Source organism: Xiphophorus hellerii, chromosome 16 (assembly GCF_003331165.1).
Source record: "Xiphophorus hellerii strain 12219 chromosome 16, Xiphophorus_hellerii-4.1, whole genome shotgun sequence".
Classification (NCBI taxonomy): Eukaryota; Metazoa; Chordata; class Actinopteri; order Cyprinodontiformes; family Poeciliidae; genus Xiphophorus; species Xiphophorus hellerii.
The window spans coordinates 22,508,267-22,525,414 of NC_045687.1; the positions used below are offsets into that span (position 1 = coordinate 22,508,267).

The window sequence follows — 17,148 nt, forward strand, 5'->3', positions numbered from 1 at the left end:
AGTAATATTTTCTAATAAATAAGCAGTCGAAGCTTTGAAAGTTTTATCTCGGTTGTACCCCGCGAGCCCCTCCTACCCTCCCTCCCAAACCTCCTGAACATCACAGCTCATCAGCATAGCTAGAGATAAAAGAAAGAAGGCAGAGGGAGAGAGGAGGGGTTGCTGGGTACGCATGGGCAGCCAGCCAGCTCCTCCATCCTTCTACCCCCTGCCCTCCAGTCTCTCCCATGGTTTATTCCCTTTAGCCGCCCCCCTCCCCCATCCACTCACCCCTTCTCACCCCCTGGCTCCCCAGCTCTGTGCAGCGTTGGCACGGATAGGGCGCAGGCGGCACACAGACGGCCACGCAGATGGGCAACGGGCAATGCAGGGCTGGCTCCCCACACCTGCTCCTTGCTGGCACAGGGCTTGGGCCAGTCTGCCACGCAGCACACACACACAGACACACCCCCACAAACACACAAACACAGATGTGGATCCGACGCAGATTTATCTCTCTCAATTTACTGAACTTTCCCACATATAGACCAAATTTAGGAGAATTGGTGGGGGGAGGAGGGGAATGTGGGTGGGACTACACATGCAAATACTCCCACAGACCACTATAGATGCTGCACATGCTTATGTGTTTTAATAAAACACCATACTCCCTCCCACACTGCGCTGCTCAGCCTGTCAGTCACAGATGTTTACACGCTTATCTCCAACTGGGGCTCAACATGTGCTCTCCAGAAACATTTTTTCACAGAGACGATCAGAAACATATACACATATTTATAAATATATATATATAATACACAATCACACATCCACGGCCGACTGAGTGATGTATTTATAGACAGGCACCCACACTTTCACACTTCAGGACTACTAGCACAGAAACACATTTCACAATTAATCACGTCGCTCCGTGCTGGGCTGTCATATGGAGTTACATGCCAGACATTCACGGAGCGACGCCGAAATGCGCCATTGTCGCGTTTTTACCACCGAATGTGGGCACAAGGATTGATTCACGGGTACGCGGAAAGGCGCTGAAGCGCATCCGAGGGGGAAAAACAAAAAGAGGGAGGGGAGGAAAGGAAGAGAAACCATGAGGGTCCGCTCGCCCGTAACTGCCTCGTTGTTGAGGGCTGCCGCCGCCACCGTGTCGGAGAAAGTGCCAGGTTTTTCCGGAGCTGCCGGTTTTAATAGGTAGGGTGTGGAGAGGGAAGCCAAATAAACTTCCCAGGAAGGCGCCAAAAATAGCTGAAAGGAAAATCCATTTTAAAAAAGAAAAGCCTTGGTGTTATTCCTTCCATTTCTGAGAGCTTGGCATCAGTTTGGGAGGAAAAATCAGGCGCTTTGCAGTAAGGGGAAATGGACCACCGCTCCAGTCATCAACAGTGGAACTCTGGGAGTCTTTTGTTAGAAATTCAACCGTTATAAATGATCAAACATGATCCCTATCTTTCTTTCTTTTTTTCATCAGATGTCAATTTTGTAATTTGTACCTTTTAAGGGCCTTCTCAATTTGTCTTTAAGTACTTTTGTGAAAAGTTGTGATTGAGCAGTACTTCTTCTTGTACTAACCTGTAATGCCAAATTGTCTGCGTAAGGAGACATCTGCCTCCCAATCACTGGACTTTGGTGAATCAAGAGTATACTGTTGCAATATTTTGGCTCCTGGACATGCAGGTGATAGGCTTTAAAGCGAAAGTTTGAATCTTTTCACGTAATGTCCTGTGACATTACCAGTGATAAGTAGGAGTGCACCAATCTGTTTTCTTGCCAATCACTGTTCTTTAAAAAGCCTGACCTGCCAATTCCAATTTTCCAAGATAAGGTTGCTAAATTGACAACGGTGGGGTGACTAGTGTTAACCGGGCAGGTAGACAAGATCATTTACTCATGGGATTATCGGCTGATCTCCAATCTCCCAAACTGAAGGACATCGAGGCCAATTTGTCTGTGCATCCCTAGTAATTGGTCTTTTACCTGTTGTAGAAATATGTATTTATGCTGCAAATATGTAGAAAACAGTGGTTTGAAGCCAACAGTCCGTTTTCTCGTTTTAGAGGATTTTAGACGACTCAGACTGAAAATGTTCATGCATATGAGGTGTGAGATCTAAATATCAAAACAACTCCAAAGTGATTTAAACTTTTTTTTATTCTCAAATGTCTCAACAGTCTTATTAAAAACATCCTAAATAACAACAGTGACTATTTTCAAGTGGTGTCGTTACTGATGCAAACTAAAAACTTACTGAACTGTGACTTTAAAATCGAAGTACGCATAAATTGTAATTTTTCTGTGCCATCATCATTGCAGAGATCTGTAGTCAAGAAACTGGGGTAGATACTGGATAGGTCTCTAGTCCATCACAGAGTCGACACAGAGAGTAACAATCACCGACATGATTACTCATTGGGGTCAACTTAGAATTTCGATGAATACCCAAACATGCATGTTTTTGACTGTGAGGGGAAAACGGAGCACAAGCCAGGCATGCACAGTGAAAACAAGCAGACTTTGTACAGAAAGATCCGAGCCTGTGTGGAAAATTATTCAAAAATAGAGGGTTGAATCATCTTAATGAAAGTTCCAAAACACAGTCTCTCAAGCACAGTTATACAGAACCGTATACTACCACAGAGGATGACTCAGTGTGTAGAGGCTTAAGTGGCTGTTCCAGATGTCCAACTAGCTCAGCAGGAATAACCACAATGGTCTCCCCGTCCCTGTTATTATCTTGTTACACTTAACTGGGCATTATCTAATGACACAAATTCCCATGAAACATCCAGGGCCACTGGAACAGAAGTGGTCACACACCATCACCACACACACTCTTGTATTTATTACATTGTAAGGACAATGTGTTGGTAACACATATGTTGTTGGGACACAGTGTTTCTGTGGGGACCAAAGGAGAAATTCTGTTTTTGGGTCAGAGTAAGACTCTGAATTGGGAATACATGCAGTAATTAAAATAAATGAAAGTCCTCGAACTTAGATCATAGAATTACAAGGATGTTTGTGTATGTATTATGTCTCTCCATCTTTGTGAGGACTTTGCACTGACTTCCTTTCTGGTTTTTATAGCCAAGCCCAATTAATCAATCAAGTTTATTTGTCTAGCACATTTCAGCAACTAGGCAGTTCAAAGTGCTTCACATTATGAAACATCAATACACATCAAATATGCTGGTCAGTGTTTCAGACATTTTCCCCAACTATTACCAAAACATTCACATCATACCTTTACACCTAGCTAGTAGAGCACAGTAGAACTCAGAAAAAAGTAAGGAAAATGTCCTCGCTTTCCATAAATTACCTCCTTTTATTGGTGAATATGGTCCTCTATATGTAATGTATAAGTACACACAATCGCATGCAGACACACCAGAGTTTTAGAGCTACAGCATTCAATAAGGACCCCCTGTGACTTAAAGACCAGGCCTCTCATCAAGATTTACTAGTAGAAGATTGAAAGGGGAGGAGCTTGATGGCTGAGTAATCGGATGTAGTTTTCTGAAAAAGAATTGCTAAACGCAGGGAGGCGGGGAGGAAGAGCTTGAAATAAAGTCCAATAAAAGAGCCGGGTGAACATCTGTGTGGGATAGCCGTGGGGATTAGGAGGGTTAGGAACATTTTAAGCGCATTAAAGATGAAAAAAAAGGTCAGAATGTTTAGCAACATACCGATAAACCTCTTAAGTGAAACCCAATTGGGGAGGCTGTTTGGTTTCTTTATCCAGAGGCTGCTGGATGGGTGTAGGTGCGGGTGGAAGGAAGAGATCCTTATGTACACTTAAACTCAGACACACTTATCAGAAAGTGCGGGCTCCTTTCTGCTGAACACCTGTCTGAGATCAAAAGACGGAGTGTGACTTTTCTCATGATCTGTAGTATTTCAAGGCATGAGATTTTAGAGAGGTTAGAATTTTGCAAATGTTACGGTTTTCTGACTCATTGTTCCTATGGTGTGAAGTTTTTTCAGTGCAAGAGAAAGTGATTGTAGTTTTTACAGTTTGAAGGGAGAATAGAATAAGGTAGCGAATCCTACCATATGTGAATGTCAAGTGGACAGGAGAGCTCTCCAACAGCAGGAAGCAGACTATAGGGCAGTGTATTTTGGGTAAAGAAAACCAAAACAATCACGTGTGTCTAGTGCTAGCAGGAGAAATGGATCATGGCCTTTTGCCAAAGACAAAATAGAAATTTTACAACCTCTAAAATCTGATGCCACAATTTTTGTTTACATTTCATGAAGAAGGAAGTTGTGCTCTGTTTTTTTCACAGGCATTTGTGTCGTTTCCTTCAGTGGCTCTTGATACAGCGCCACCACTGGGGAGGAGGGGAACAGACTTTTCCAGGGACTTTGTTTTATTTGACAAAAGTGAATCACACCAGTTGAAAATGTTACAAATGTTGCGTTTTGTAACATTTTGTATGTTGTAACAACAAATATTTGCTTACCGGAGTTAATACCGGACTGTCAGGTGGAAAAACAGCCTTTACCGCAAAGATATATATTGGATATATGAAAATATTTCTGTTAAATTTGATGGTTCTTTATTTAAAATCAAAAATAATAATTCACGTTATAACTTAAAATGATCAGATATATTTTTTGTTTCTTGTATGTTTCATTATTTTAACAATTGCAACAATATTTATCTCTTTTTTTTATTTAAATAGAATCAATAAGATCTTGTTAGATATTTTTGATTTAAATTTTCGTATCAGTGCTACGAAATATCTGGTATCTTTTTGAAGGCTACAATACTGTGAGAATCTCACAACGGCTCATGCCTATTTTTATGCCTCTCCAATGATGACTGGGTGGAGATGAATGTAACACCTCAGCCGCATTCCCACTTTAACCCCGAGCCTGAGGTCATCGGTTCCCACATACGACACAAGGAATGGCAGGGTTGGACCTGAATGCCGCTTTTCATACAAGAAACAGAAGAGATGGAGGAGGAGAAGGCAAAAGCAGGCGACAAAGCTGAAGGTTACAGCTCTCGAGTCAGAAGCGAGATGGAGATGAAGGAGAGAGAGAACAGTGGTAGATCTGTATGCCGACCTCTAGAGCAGTCACTGGAAGAGGCCCCCTATCATTTGACTGTGAACTGAACCGTGTCTGGAGGAGCTATCCTTAAATGACACCACAGACGGAGGGTGGAGACACAGCGCGAGTCCAAAGGGTCACCAGCTGGAGGCTGCAAGTATATTACCCATCGAATCTGTGCAAGATGTACTCATTCTTTTTCTTTTTTGTTCTTTCTTCTTTTTTTTTTTTTTTTTTACAAAACTTCTGGATTGTTGACATCCTACATAAAATAGAAACATGAAAGACTTTTGAAGCCCTAAAACTCTAATTTTAAAAAGCCATTCGCATGTGTTCGTCCTGTTTCGATTGAAGTTGGTTTCTATTTCAAAAGGCTTGCCTCCCCCATGAGACTTATGCCAAGCCAGGAAGCTGTAATAAATCACCAACCTCTCACATTCCAACTAGAAAGTGGTGAGAAATGCAGGGAGAATATTGAGTGCATTTGTAAATTTGTTCTTCATTAAGCTTATCGACAAATGAGCTTGTAGTTCAGAAACAGCACATATTGCTACTGTATTTAAACATCAAAAACACTGCATTAATCTTGACCAGACAGTGGCTTTTGTAGATTTTATTTACCTCAGAGGTCATGTTCGTGTCATATTCAGAAGCAATATTGAGGCCAAATTTGTGTCCATCTAGCATAGATTTCTTTAACAACTACATCGTAAAACTTCAGGTCACTGTTGGATGAGTTATTTCTGTCATATAAAAGCCGATTCATACCTCAACAGATGTGATGTAAAAAAATTTCTGTTCCTGCTCGCTAGATCCCAGATGTTCATGACTGCTCAGATGATGAATGAAGACAGGATTGTTACTACTCCTATCCAAAGGGTGGCACCAAACAAACAGCAGAAAATTAAAAACAATAGGTTAGATCACCAACAGAAGACCGACACTGGTACTTATTTTTAAGAAATACAGAGCACAGATACAAACAATCAAAACTGTAAACCTAGAAAATGACCTGCTGACACACTTTGGGGGGAAAATGAATTTTCTTCACACAGTAACAACTACCACACTGAAGAGTGCTGTTTACTTTTATAGTGGATGTTGGCAGTTCAGATTCACTTATCCGCAGATTTTTTTTTTCTGAACTTAACTCCAAATTATTTGTGGAAAATTCACCAATTTCTACAAGCATATTTTGCACATTAAGGTATAGTTGGTTTTGGACTATTAAAATAGTTGAAACAGTTATAAGAATTTTTAGAAGGCATCTTAAGTATTTTGTAGATTTCAACAGGCTGTTGTCTTCCCTGGCTGCCATAAATATCTCAACCTCATCTTGATTTATTCATGCAACTTTCACAAAGTTGTGTGCAAGCAGTAGCCATATTTGATTTTGTGCTTGATGTTGGTGACGAACATTAGATCTTGAAAATTGAGAGAGCGTTACATTTCTTTATTGTAACAAAAACACATTCTCTTTGCTTCAGACTGTTTCCAGCTTTGAGAAAACCATTGAAACTCATTGTAGTTTCCAAGCTAATTACTGTTTGTTGATCTCTGCGTACTTAGCTCCTCTAAATTTATTACTTCCTAAACAACATTTAAATCCATAAGTCATCTACTTTATTAAACTGAAGCAATCTATTAAACAGACCGATCCCCCTCTGTCGTTCATCTGCCATCACACACAAACACACACACACACACTGATAGAAACGCACGCATGACTCATAGATGTTTTTGCTACATCTGGACAGCTGCTCCATGTATTTTATGCACCTTCTGTCCTTGCTAAAAATACCATCTTTCAGATTGTTTTTGTTTTTTTTTTGTTGTTGCATTAATCTGAGTAGGGGAAGGGGGAGTCATGTGGTATTTTACCAAAGGCCCCAAGTGAATTACAGAAAAATAAAGTAGATTCTGACTGAACAGAATGATTGTGATAGACGCTAGCGTTAGCCAATTGTGAAAAACACTTCTTCGGTCATTTCTGCTGTCAAGTTCCACATCAAAAGCTGCTATGGTTAAATCTTCCGTCCTACAACGGAAAAAGGGGATTTTTATACCCCCTTTTCCCGGGGATAAGGAAAAAGGGCCCCTCTGTCTTTGTTCACATTAAATTACACGCTGCTTGTTTGCTCACCTTGCGATGCCCAAACAAACACTCCAGACTGCTCGGTAAATTAGCAAAACTTGTACTTTGCGCTCTCATACGTGAGCGTGAGCGCACACACAGGCGGCAAACCGTTCCATTAGCTCGCCGGTGGCGCTCTGAGTGTGTGTGTGATTTTTACATTGAAGTGTCTCATAATGATTGACGCCAGTGTAAACACGGATTCGTTTGAGCGTCCTTTCGCTCACGTGCGTTAGCTGAGAGCGGAGTGATTGCGTAACTTTTGACTTTCGAGTGTGTGTACATTATCCCTCGGTGTGAGTTATTGGCCTCCGTCTGCATCCTCAGTGTGATAAATGTGTGCACAGTCCTGGACTATATCAGTAGTTACTGTATAGTATATTGACCAGGCACTGAAATGAACTCACATTGTGTATGTGTGTGTGATTAGAGAGACTGGGTAGTGTATTTGATGGTGTGTGTGGTGCATTATCTCTGATGGGGCATGTGCAGGGGGCCTTGGGGCGACTGTGCGCAGGAGATAAGGGTGATTCATCTGTATTTGAACATTTTGTGTGTGTGTGTGTGTGCGTGTGTGCTCAGCGCGAGCACTTGGACGTTAAATAAATGTGGTTACACACTTCTTAGCCGGTGTCAGGCGTGCGCTGTCGGTGTGGGCGCGCACAAAGGGGCTTTTGGGGATTGAGGCCTGCTGGCAGTGATTTCTTCCAGCAGGTGGTCTATAGAGCATATATAATAATATAATAATACACCGCTTCTCTATTGTTTGCCCTGAGAGTGAAGCATCTCCATTTATTGGAACCGTCATGCTCCGTGCTCACAATTACTGTTATATAGGCACCTTTTGAGCTCAGCCACAATATATATTTATTTATTTGTAACTGTGCCAAGGACTAACACAGAAAATGTTTCATACGCATATGGAAGTAGGAAGGAGTATCATTAGGAAGAGGAAAAAAGAGTAAGCTTAAGCAGACAGAAGTTTACATACACTTAGATCATTAAACGATTTGAAAAAAGCACAGATGATGAGGTCATGGCTTTTTAAGCTTTCACAGGTTCAGCCTTAAAATCTTGATTAAGTGGAGGCAGAGCTGTGGATGTAGTTTAGAGAATTGTGAACATCCGCAAGTCTGGTTCATCCTTGGTTACGATTTGCAGATGTCTGAAGGAGCCACATTCATCTGTGGGATATCATTTTGTGGGGGAGATTGGGTAACATTGATGGCATAAAAAAAAATTATATTTTTGCTGAAATATTGAAGCAGCATCTCCGTACATCAGCCATGACATTGAAGGTTGAGGAAAATGGACTTCCAAATGGATAATGACCCTCAGCATACCAATTAGTCAGGTATGAAGTAAGCTAAGGACAACAGCTTCCCAAGATGCATTTTGTTTTGAATTTTTCTATTCTCTACAATAAAGTTGTGCGAATAGACAGGTTTTCTGGGAATCATTTTGAGCCACATTTTATAGATATCCACCAATGTTGAACCATGAAAATGCAGTCAGTCAGAAAGTAAAAGGCTTATTTATTTTTCTTTTCTTTTTTTTAAGCTATGATTGTAATCAGATTATAGTAATTGTAAAATAAATGTTTATTTTCCACTTTTTGGCAAAATAGGACTGCAAGATTTCCCCCAGAAAATTTGCTAAGCCCGGTGGCTAGGTGCTAGGTCAGTCATTCATCCAGCAGCCCGTTGTGTTTTGGAGGGTTTTTTTAAAGTTGACTGTAAATTTGAAAATATCTCTTGATAATCATGTGTTATTGAAAGATTGGAAGATGAACACCTGAACACCAACTATAAAGTCTTAAAAATGCAAACATTTTAAAAAGACTTAAAATGTCTTTAAGTTGAATCTGTTGCATCATTTTATCCATTTAATTGATTAGTTTTATAATTAAGTCGATACTTTTTTCTTTTTTTACTTTGTATTGCCATTAGTGTATGCAATGCTTAGCCTGGTGGGAGCGCAAGTACAGCCTGGTGACCTGCCAGGCTTATAATACACTGGGACCCTGGGACTGGCTTATAAAAAGTTAAAGAAAATGACATCAGTACATTCATGAGTACAGAAATTTAGCAATATTTTTTATGGAAAACTAAAATTCTACTTTTTTTTTGTCTCTGAACCGCTTATGTGATCTTTCTCTTTTTGGTATGACTGCTCAAGAGTTTGCACAGAGAAAATTTAGATTTTGTGTCTGACCATGTAAGATGTAAGGATTAACTCGTCTGTCCGTCCACTTTACCCAGCAGTCAATGAGGTAGAGGTGGAGTACAGCCAGAATAGGGTGATTTCTGTGGAAATCCTCCAACCAGTCTGGGTTTAACTGTTCTTTTAGTTGGACCTGGTCAGGGCCTGGTCAAGGTCCAACTAAAAGAACAGAAACATACTTTTGGAAGGCATGTTGTAGCAATGTCACTACTAACTTGGAAAAAATACAACTCAGGTACTGTGTGTTGCTCCCCTCAGGTTTAAAGCTGTCTTGAACAGTACATCATTCCTACATCCCAACAGTACTTCCCCTCCCATTTTTATCTTCAAAACCCTTACAAAACTTTAGAAGTTTACACATACTCAACTGAAGACTTGTGGTGTTGATTTGCTCATTATGTCCAATAAAAGTCGATTTAAAGAAAATAGCTCTAAAGATTTGTTGGACAATAGGTGCTGTAATCCTGTAATATTTTGATTGAAGTGTCACAGATATATTTTCTCTTGTAAAGAAAACACATTTTCTAAAATTTCCCCCCTTATATGTCTTTTGAATAGATTCAGTACATGGTCCAAAATCAGGTACCACTCTTCTATAGTATTGAAGAGAACTAGGACTCATATTTTATCCTGCAACATAACAGTTTAAGTTACATATCTGGATCTCATTACTGCCGTAAAACCCTCCAGGTGATTTAATTACCATATGCCTCGTTTCCATTGAACGGTACAGCATGGGTCGGTGCGGTTCGGCACACTATTTTATGGTTTGGTGTATGCAGGAGAGCCTATCCATCGCCAGTTGGACTCTCTCGAGTACAACGACATAAGTGACACACTAGTACGTCTCGTACTTGTCCCAAGCTGTGATGTTTTCTGTCCCTCAGTCAATGGACTGTGTTGTGTGACATTAATAGTTCTATTGCTGTACTGTACCACAGTCCTATGGACTTAAAATTGAACGGTTGGGTAACAAACCACAATTACCCGTGCCGTACCTCTCAGCGGAAACAAGGCAGTAGTCAATTGAGACTGGGTCAAGCAATTCTGTTCTTCTAAGATCCAGGATGCTTTAAAGCCCATCGACAAAATTCAAGTTTTGAATATTCAAATGGTAAGTGATTTGCATTGTTGGACGAACCAAGAGAAAGACTCAAACTGTGATACAACATTTCTCAAACATCAGCTAATATATACATTTGTCTTACAATCCCCCTTAAGCACATGTATCTTATAGTCTTCAGGTTGCCAAGGGAGGTAGAGAAGTTCATACAGCCGTGTTAGGGTCTTTGATTTACACCACGAGCAGTTTTAAGACCCTCAAATGGAAAACAACTCATATAGTAATAAAATCAGCCCTGTGATAGTGTAGCACACAGAGCTCCTGGTCTGCTTGCTGCCAAGAGATCTTAAACAAAACAACACGCTGAGCTCGTGCCAGAAAGCTATATTATTATCTCCATTTCGACTAATTGCGAGGCCAAACAGTGACACATATGCACACACAGGCTTCAACAACCACTCATCATTAGGGACTTTAAATGTACAGTGCCATCTGAGTTGTCATGACAACTGGGCACTGAATTTTGGCTTGGGAGCTGTCACAAAGTGTAAGGGCGATAGCTTGAGAGCCTTGGGGTTTCGAAGGTTTTAACAGATTCCGTTGCGGAAAGAAGCATCATCTTTCTCCTGTTCAAGTAGGTCTGGTTGCTCTGCTCAACTTGACTGCCATCTATGACAGTCTGTAAGTGCATAGGACTCTCACAGGACTGCAGAGAAACTTCCCAGCGGTTATATCCTTAGTCCATTAGCATTGCATATCCTCTGTAGGTCTTTTTATCTTTAAGACCATTGGGGCTGTGTGCAAGAGAGAGCGAGCTAAGCGTCTGCGTGTGTTTTTGTGTGTATGAGTGGGTGTGCCGTCAGCTAGCAGGAATGCACGGGTACCGCCAAACCTAAAATGGCTGCCAAACCCCAAAATGGCTGCCAGGATTCCACGGAGGGACAGTGCGGGAGAGACACAGGATCAGAGACACAACGACTTTGAGAGACGTTGTGGGAGAAAGACCTGAAGTTGGACTCTTGCTACCGTAGAATGAAACAGGAGTGTTTTGTGTTAGAAAAAAAGAAAGAAGAAACCCCATCCTCAAGCCGTTCTCCTTCTTTTTTTTTTGTTTGGCCAACGGACGATGCAGTGATTTTGTGTCTCCTTTTGTTTTCTTAGTTTTGGCAACGGGCAGATGGCCTGAATGGGGCAGCAGTTTGCTGGCATGTGCTGCTGCCACCCAAGATCAGGGCTCCAATTTAGGCTTAGGAGATGTTGAGATTGAGGGGCCTGACGCTGGCTGGAAGGGAGGTCACGCTCTGCCTAAGAAGTGTTGGCTCAAGGCGCTCTTAAAAACTAAGCGCTGCAGGATAATTGGCCTAAATAGCATATATGATACGACCATAAAACTCAACAAGGCTGCATTACACATCTGAGGAAGAATGGCAACCCTCGGGGGCCAAGGAAAACTCGCTGAAGTAGGCAATTCATGCACTCCTCCATGCCTCGATGGACGCTGAGGTCGACTCAAACACGAGACTCAATCCAAGTTAGACACAAAATTTAAAAATGCATGCTTCACAAGTCGACAGCGCAACTACGTTTTCCCGTAGTGGAAAAAGTTTGTCAGAGCCACAGAATGTAACAATGTTCAATCTTATTAAATTATAAAGGTAAAGTGAGTGAAAAAAGCGTCTTTGTCTAATCACAAAAAGAAAACACAGGGGGTCGTCATAACTTTGACTCAAAATTATCTTCTCCCAAACAAATTTTCATTGAACGGAGATAGAAAAGACAAAATTATTGTTGTCTAAACATCCATAGAACAATGTCTGTTGATGCCTGAATGTGAGTGGAACTGATCCAGTATCCTAACCAGGCCTGGTGTTTAACATCTTTGTTAATTTGGGCAGGTCTAAAAAGGGAAATTTTCAAAATATTTTTGTCAACTCAAATAGCCATGAAGAAGATTACCACAGCCATAAGCATCTAAGTATATAAGTAATGACAACAGGTCATTTTAGCAGATTTCTAACAAAATGGCCGATGGTTAAAAGGTGATTAGGCATCAAAGTATATCCTCTTTTCTCTGTTTTCTACAAATAGTAAATGTTCAAAAACCACTATCATTTAAGATTCCTCATAACTTTACATTAAGGTAAAGGTATTACCTTACTGTAACACAGAACATCTTGCTTCTGTAACCATGGAATAAACAAACTTTATTTAGCAGGTGTCTATAAAGCATGTCGAGCTTTGACCTCAGCAGGTTGTGGAGAATTTACGACTCTAGACAAATTTACTGCGTCCAAGTGGAAAAATGGCTGTAAGGATTGTAAAGGTTGCTGACCCCTGCTCTAAGCAAGACCCAGAATGTGCGCGGCATTTCTTTAAAGAGGCCAATGCTGAGGGCGTAGGTCAAACCCACCCAAAACCCCCCACAGATCCATCAACATCCATGTAAAAACTTATCGCAGTCTCACATTTTTTAAGCATTTCGTCCCTCCTACACAGGACCGAAACTGAGATGGTGTGTGTCTATATTTTCGTAGGTGTTTTTTCTCCCCTACAACGTGAGAAAAGTGCGATTAAACACTTCTATAAAAACTCAAACTTCTGTTCCGCTTAGACGGAGTCCAGAAGGAGAGACTGACATTGTTTTGGCATCTATTGGCTTCGAGCTGAATTTCAGCTCAGGTGGAGATCTGCTTCTGGCTTTAAGCTATTTTTTATCAAAGTCTTTAAAGAGAACCTTTAACCTTGGTAGCGACCAACGAAGTAACCCGTTTTCTCTCTCTCTTTCTTTGTCTTTTCCAGAACAATCAGGACAATCAGACAGTTCAAACCAGCAAGGAGACACAGACGTCAAACCCCCAGCAAACGGTAAGCGTACTGTGCTTTAATCTCACACAAGCAATCTTGACAAAACTATTCTGATGCTGAAAAGAGGCGAGCACATGTTCACACACCTCTCCACTACCACCACGCAGTCTTCCCCGTGTGTTAGTGTGTTTGGGCAGATTTGGGGCTACGTTTATTATGGCAAGGAAAGTTGACGGTACTGTACCGTGGAGGGGGTCGGGCTCGGCTTGCGGTGGGCCGCTCATAAATCACACTGACGTTATTGGAAGATGGGAACCACATGGTCGACGTTGAGCCGAGCACTGACCTCATGCGTTGCCCCTGCTGCGGTTAACCTGCGGACGAGGTAGCGAGAGAGGGAGGATGAGGAGAGGAGAACGGAGGAAGTGAATAGAAAATGAAAAGAGGGGAGAGAGCGCGTGATGGACAGAAGTGATGGATGAAATGTAGAAGAAGAGAATTAGTCACTGAATTAGTCCTGTGATTTAATCTAGTTTGTGATTTAATTCACTGCTAGAGAATTTTAGTGAACAAACAAAATCATAAAGACCAACGAGGGTTAGAGTTTGGAACAACTTTAGACTTCCGAAGCAGAGCGTTAAATAGTCAAGGGGCCTTTGGAAACTCTGCAGAGACCCACACCTCAGGCAGAAGAAGTTAGTTTTTTTGGAAGAGAGGGTCAAAGAAAGCACTTGTTGAAGGAAGGAATAAGCAGTCCAGTTTGCCAAAAGGCACACAGGCAATGGAGCAAGCATGTGGAACAAGGTGTTCTAGTTGGGGTAAAATCTGACAAGAAAAGTGGTTGGTGCATTTGTCACTTTTTTCATCTTTTACGTCTTCCTGAAAAAATTATGGCCGAAATCTAGACTCCCAGTCCTAATGTTTTGGCATTCATCTTGATTTTGGAGTAACCAAAGCTACAAATATTGACCTGCTTTGACTCAAAAGCAAATCTTGCAACCTGAATAAAGAATCAACCCAAAAAAATGTCGAATTTCTGGGCCTGTCTTGTGCTTGTTTATGTTTTGTATTTACAATGACTTACTGTTCCGTTTTCTACTATTTGTGACAGCGCTGCTCTAGGCAGATGAGACCAAAGTAGACCTGTTTGGCCTAGACACAATGTTAATAAAAACTAACTTCACTCTGAATACAAAACCCCAAATGTGAAACACGAACAGGAGAAAGATGATGTGGTGAAATAAGATGGTCATGTGGTGGGAATGCTCTCTTCAGTAGAAAATGGGTAAAATAGGGAACTTATCATGCAGGAGGGGGGCCCAAATTCCTGTAGAAGATTATGAAAACTTTTTTAAGTGTGAGGAAAATTAGCTGGGATTTAGATTAAAACGACCAGCTGGGTCAGACCGGACAGAACTTCAGCAGGAAACTAAACAACTTACCTCACACCAAAAGGAGCAGAGAGAAGATGGCTTCCTCAGTGCATATGGTTCCCAGTCTATGTATGTTGATAATGACGTGTGTTAATGGAGTATCTATTTAGAGCACCAACCAACTACGTCACACGATGGATTATGCTACATATCAGTAATGAATGTATTTCGGGCAGGAAGTAACTTTTTAATCCCGCTTGATGTCATTCTAAGATATCAGGGCCGTTTCCAGCCGGGAACTGGTCATCGTTTAGAGATGGACCACCCGCCTTGATGTTCCTAGTAAAAGTGCGGAGAGGAATCAGCCAACTCGTGTCTCGTTCAACAAAACAAACGCATAAAAGCTTTTGAAACTTTGACTACTGACTGTTAAAGTTTTAAAGAGCCACCATTTTGTGTCTATTTTGAGGTTTAAAATAAAAACGGAAACAACAAAAAAAAAACTTTAAAAAAAAAGAAGATGGATACATTTTCATCCATTGGGTATTGATATTTGTGACAAAGCGCATTGTTTTCAAATTTTTGACAAGAAATTTAGAACAAAAATAAATATTGGTACTTCTGTTGTAATTCTGTTGTGAAATTTCAACAAGATTATTGAATGAAAATGCCGGAAAAAAGTGCTAAAACTAGGAACTTCTGAAAATTCTAGGTATTTTACGTAATTTTTTTTACCTGGGAGCATCAAGTATCGAGTATACTTGTTAACAGTTTCAGTTTGCAACAATCATGTCTTATCTCAATGTGTGTACAAAGTAAAACGTTATTATTTTGATGAGTAATAAATCATCAAAATGTATCATGCAGGAGAGGCAATATAAATGTGTTTCATAAATTACAACATTCACAGTGAAAGAGTGACTGTATTGGCCGCTGCAGCTCCTCCTTATGTTCACAAGCCACATTTATTATTATATCTACAATTAAAGGCATTAGTTGCTTCTTTATCACGTTCAGTCAAAGTTCTATAGTATGAAACTCCATTAAAATCTACTGGGGTTTGTGGTTGAAATGAGGCCAAAAATGAAGGGCTTTGGAAGGCAATGTACATGAAGAAGTCATTACACAATGTGTCACGCAGCATATAGATGTACATTTGGAGATTATACCCACCTATTGGACCTGATTAGATGTGCGTGTTAGAATGTCAACATTCAGGAACGTTGGAACCTCTAACTTTATAGAAAACACATTTTACCAAATTGGGTTAGAGCAAAAAAAAAAAAAAAAAAAAAAGCAGCCTGTCCGCCGTTTCCTTTTCTGCCGCCGTCGTCTCAAATGTCCCTGAAACTTCATCCATGTTTGGTGTTTTTGCATCCAGCAGACGAGCCGCACTGACGATGCACACGTGTTTCTCCCGTCTTTCACGCAGGCCACTTGAGTTTCCAGGACTGCTTCGTGACTTCAGGGGTGTGGAACGTGGCCGAGCTGGTCCGCGTGTCGCAGAGTGAGTCATCGCTGTGATTTCTGCTATCAGCCGCCGTCTCTGTTTCTGATCAGAACCTGCTCCGAAACCTCCAGCGTCTTAATGTCAAACCTGTGTATGGGAACTGGGTGCAGTTGAGGAAAAGCAGGTTGCAAAAAAAAGCAGCTCCAGAAATGAACATACACTGTTAGAGAATTGACAGAGTAAGAAAAATATTTGCAACAATCGGCCTTTGTGATTCAGAGAGTACATGTGTTTCCCCTGTGACATCTTTAAAGGAATAATTCAAACCTTTTCAAGGTGGAGTTCTGCAGAGAGGTTACAAGCTGTTAGTATCTTTCCTGCACAAGGTATCTCTTAGTTACTTAGTACTTTTATTTTTAAAAGAAAATGCTGTTTAGCTGTTCCCAACAGCTAAAAGTAACAGAGAAGATGCAAAACTATAACAATCCTAACCATGCTCCCAGAGCTACCATGGAATAGCTTGGACCAAAGCTTATTCATGTGTCAAAATGGTCCAATCAAAGTCTAGATGACTGGGAATCTGTGGCAAGACTTGGAAAAAAAATGTTTTGAGGACATTTCAAAAGAAGGAAAAAATATAATTGAGGGAAGAGAAATATGTGTTTATCAAAAATTTATCATTTCATATTGTTATTAAGAGCAGGGAAGATATTGACTGCACATAATCTCCTCACAGAACCATAAACTCAGGCTTCCTTAAAGGCAGGTTTCCAAAATTACAGAAGAAGTTTTATCTGTCTGAACTGTAGTAGGGCTGAAGCAATTAATCAGATTGATTTAAGTAATCGTCATCAATCGATTATTGAAGTAATTGTCAACTATTTTAGCGATCGAGTAATCGTCAGCTGGAGTAAACAGACTCCAGAAGAAGCCATTTTACTGATAGAACGACACAGTCAGAGCAGTAAATAACTCAAAGCTGTAGAAATATAAATACATTTTCCATTGAAGATAAAGAAAAAACTTATTTGTCTGTAAATAT

At 40.7% G+C, this 17,148-nt stretch overlaps 1 protein-coding gene across 17 annotated transcripts in view; it reads left to right on the top strand.

Annotated features, from left to right (window-relative positions):
* Positions 1-17,148, top strand: part of nfixb (nuclear factor I/Xb) — a 194,030-nt gene that overhangs the window by 133,904 nt on the left and 42,978 nt on the right. For all 17 annotated transcript variants that reach the window (XM_032586884.1, XM_032586886.1, XM_032586895.1 and 14 more), the window contains 2 exons: positions 13,278-13,343; positions 16,089-16,163. In XM_032586884.1, coding sequence (XP_032442775.1) covers positions 13,278-13,343; positions 16,089-16,163 — 141 coding nt within the window. The remainder of the gene's footprint in view (positions 1-13,277; positions 13,344-16,088; positions 16,164-17,148) is intronic.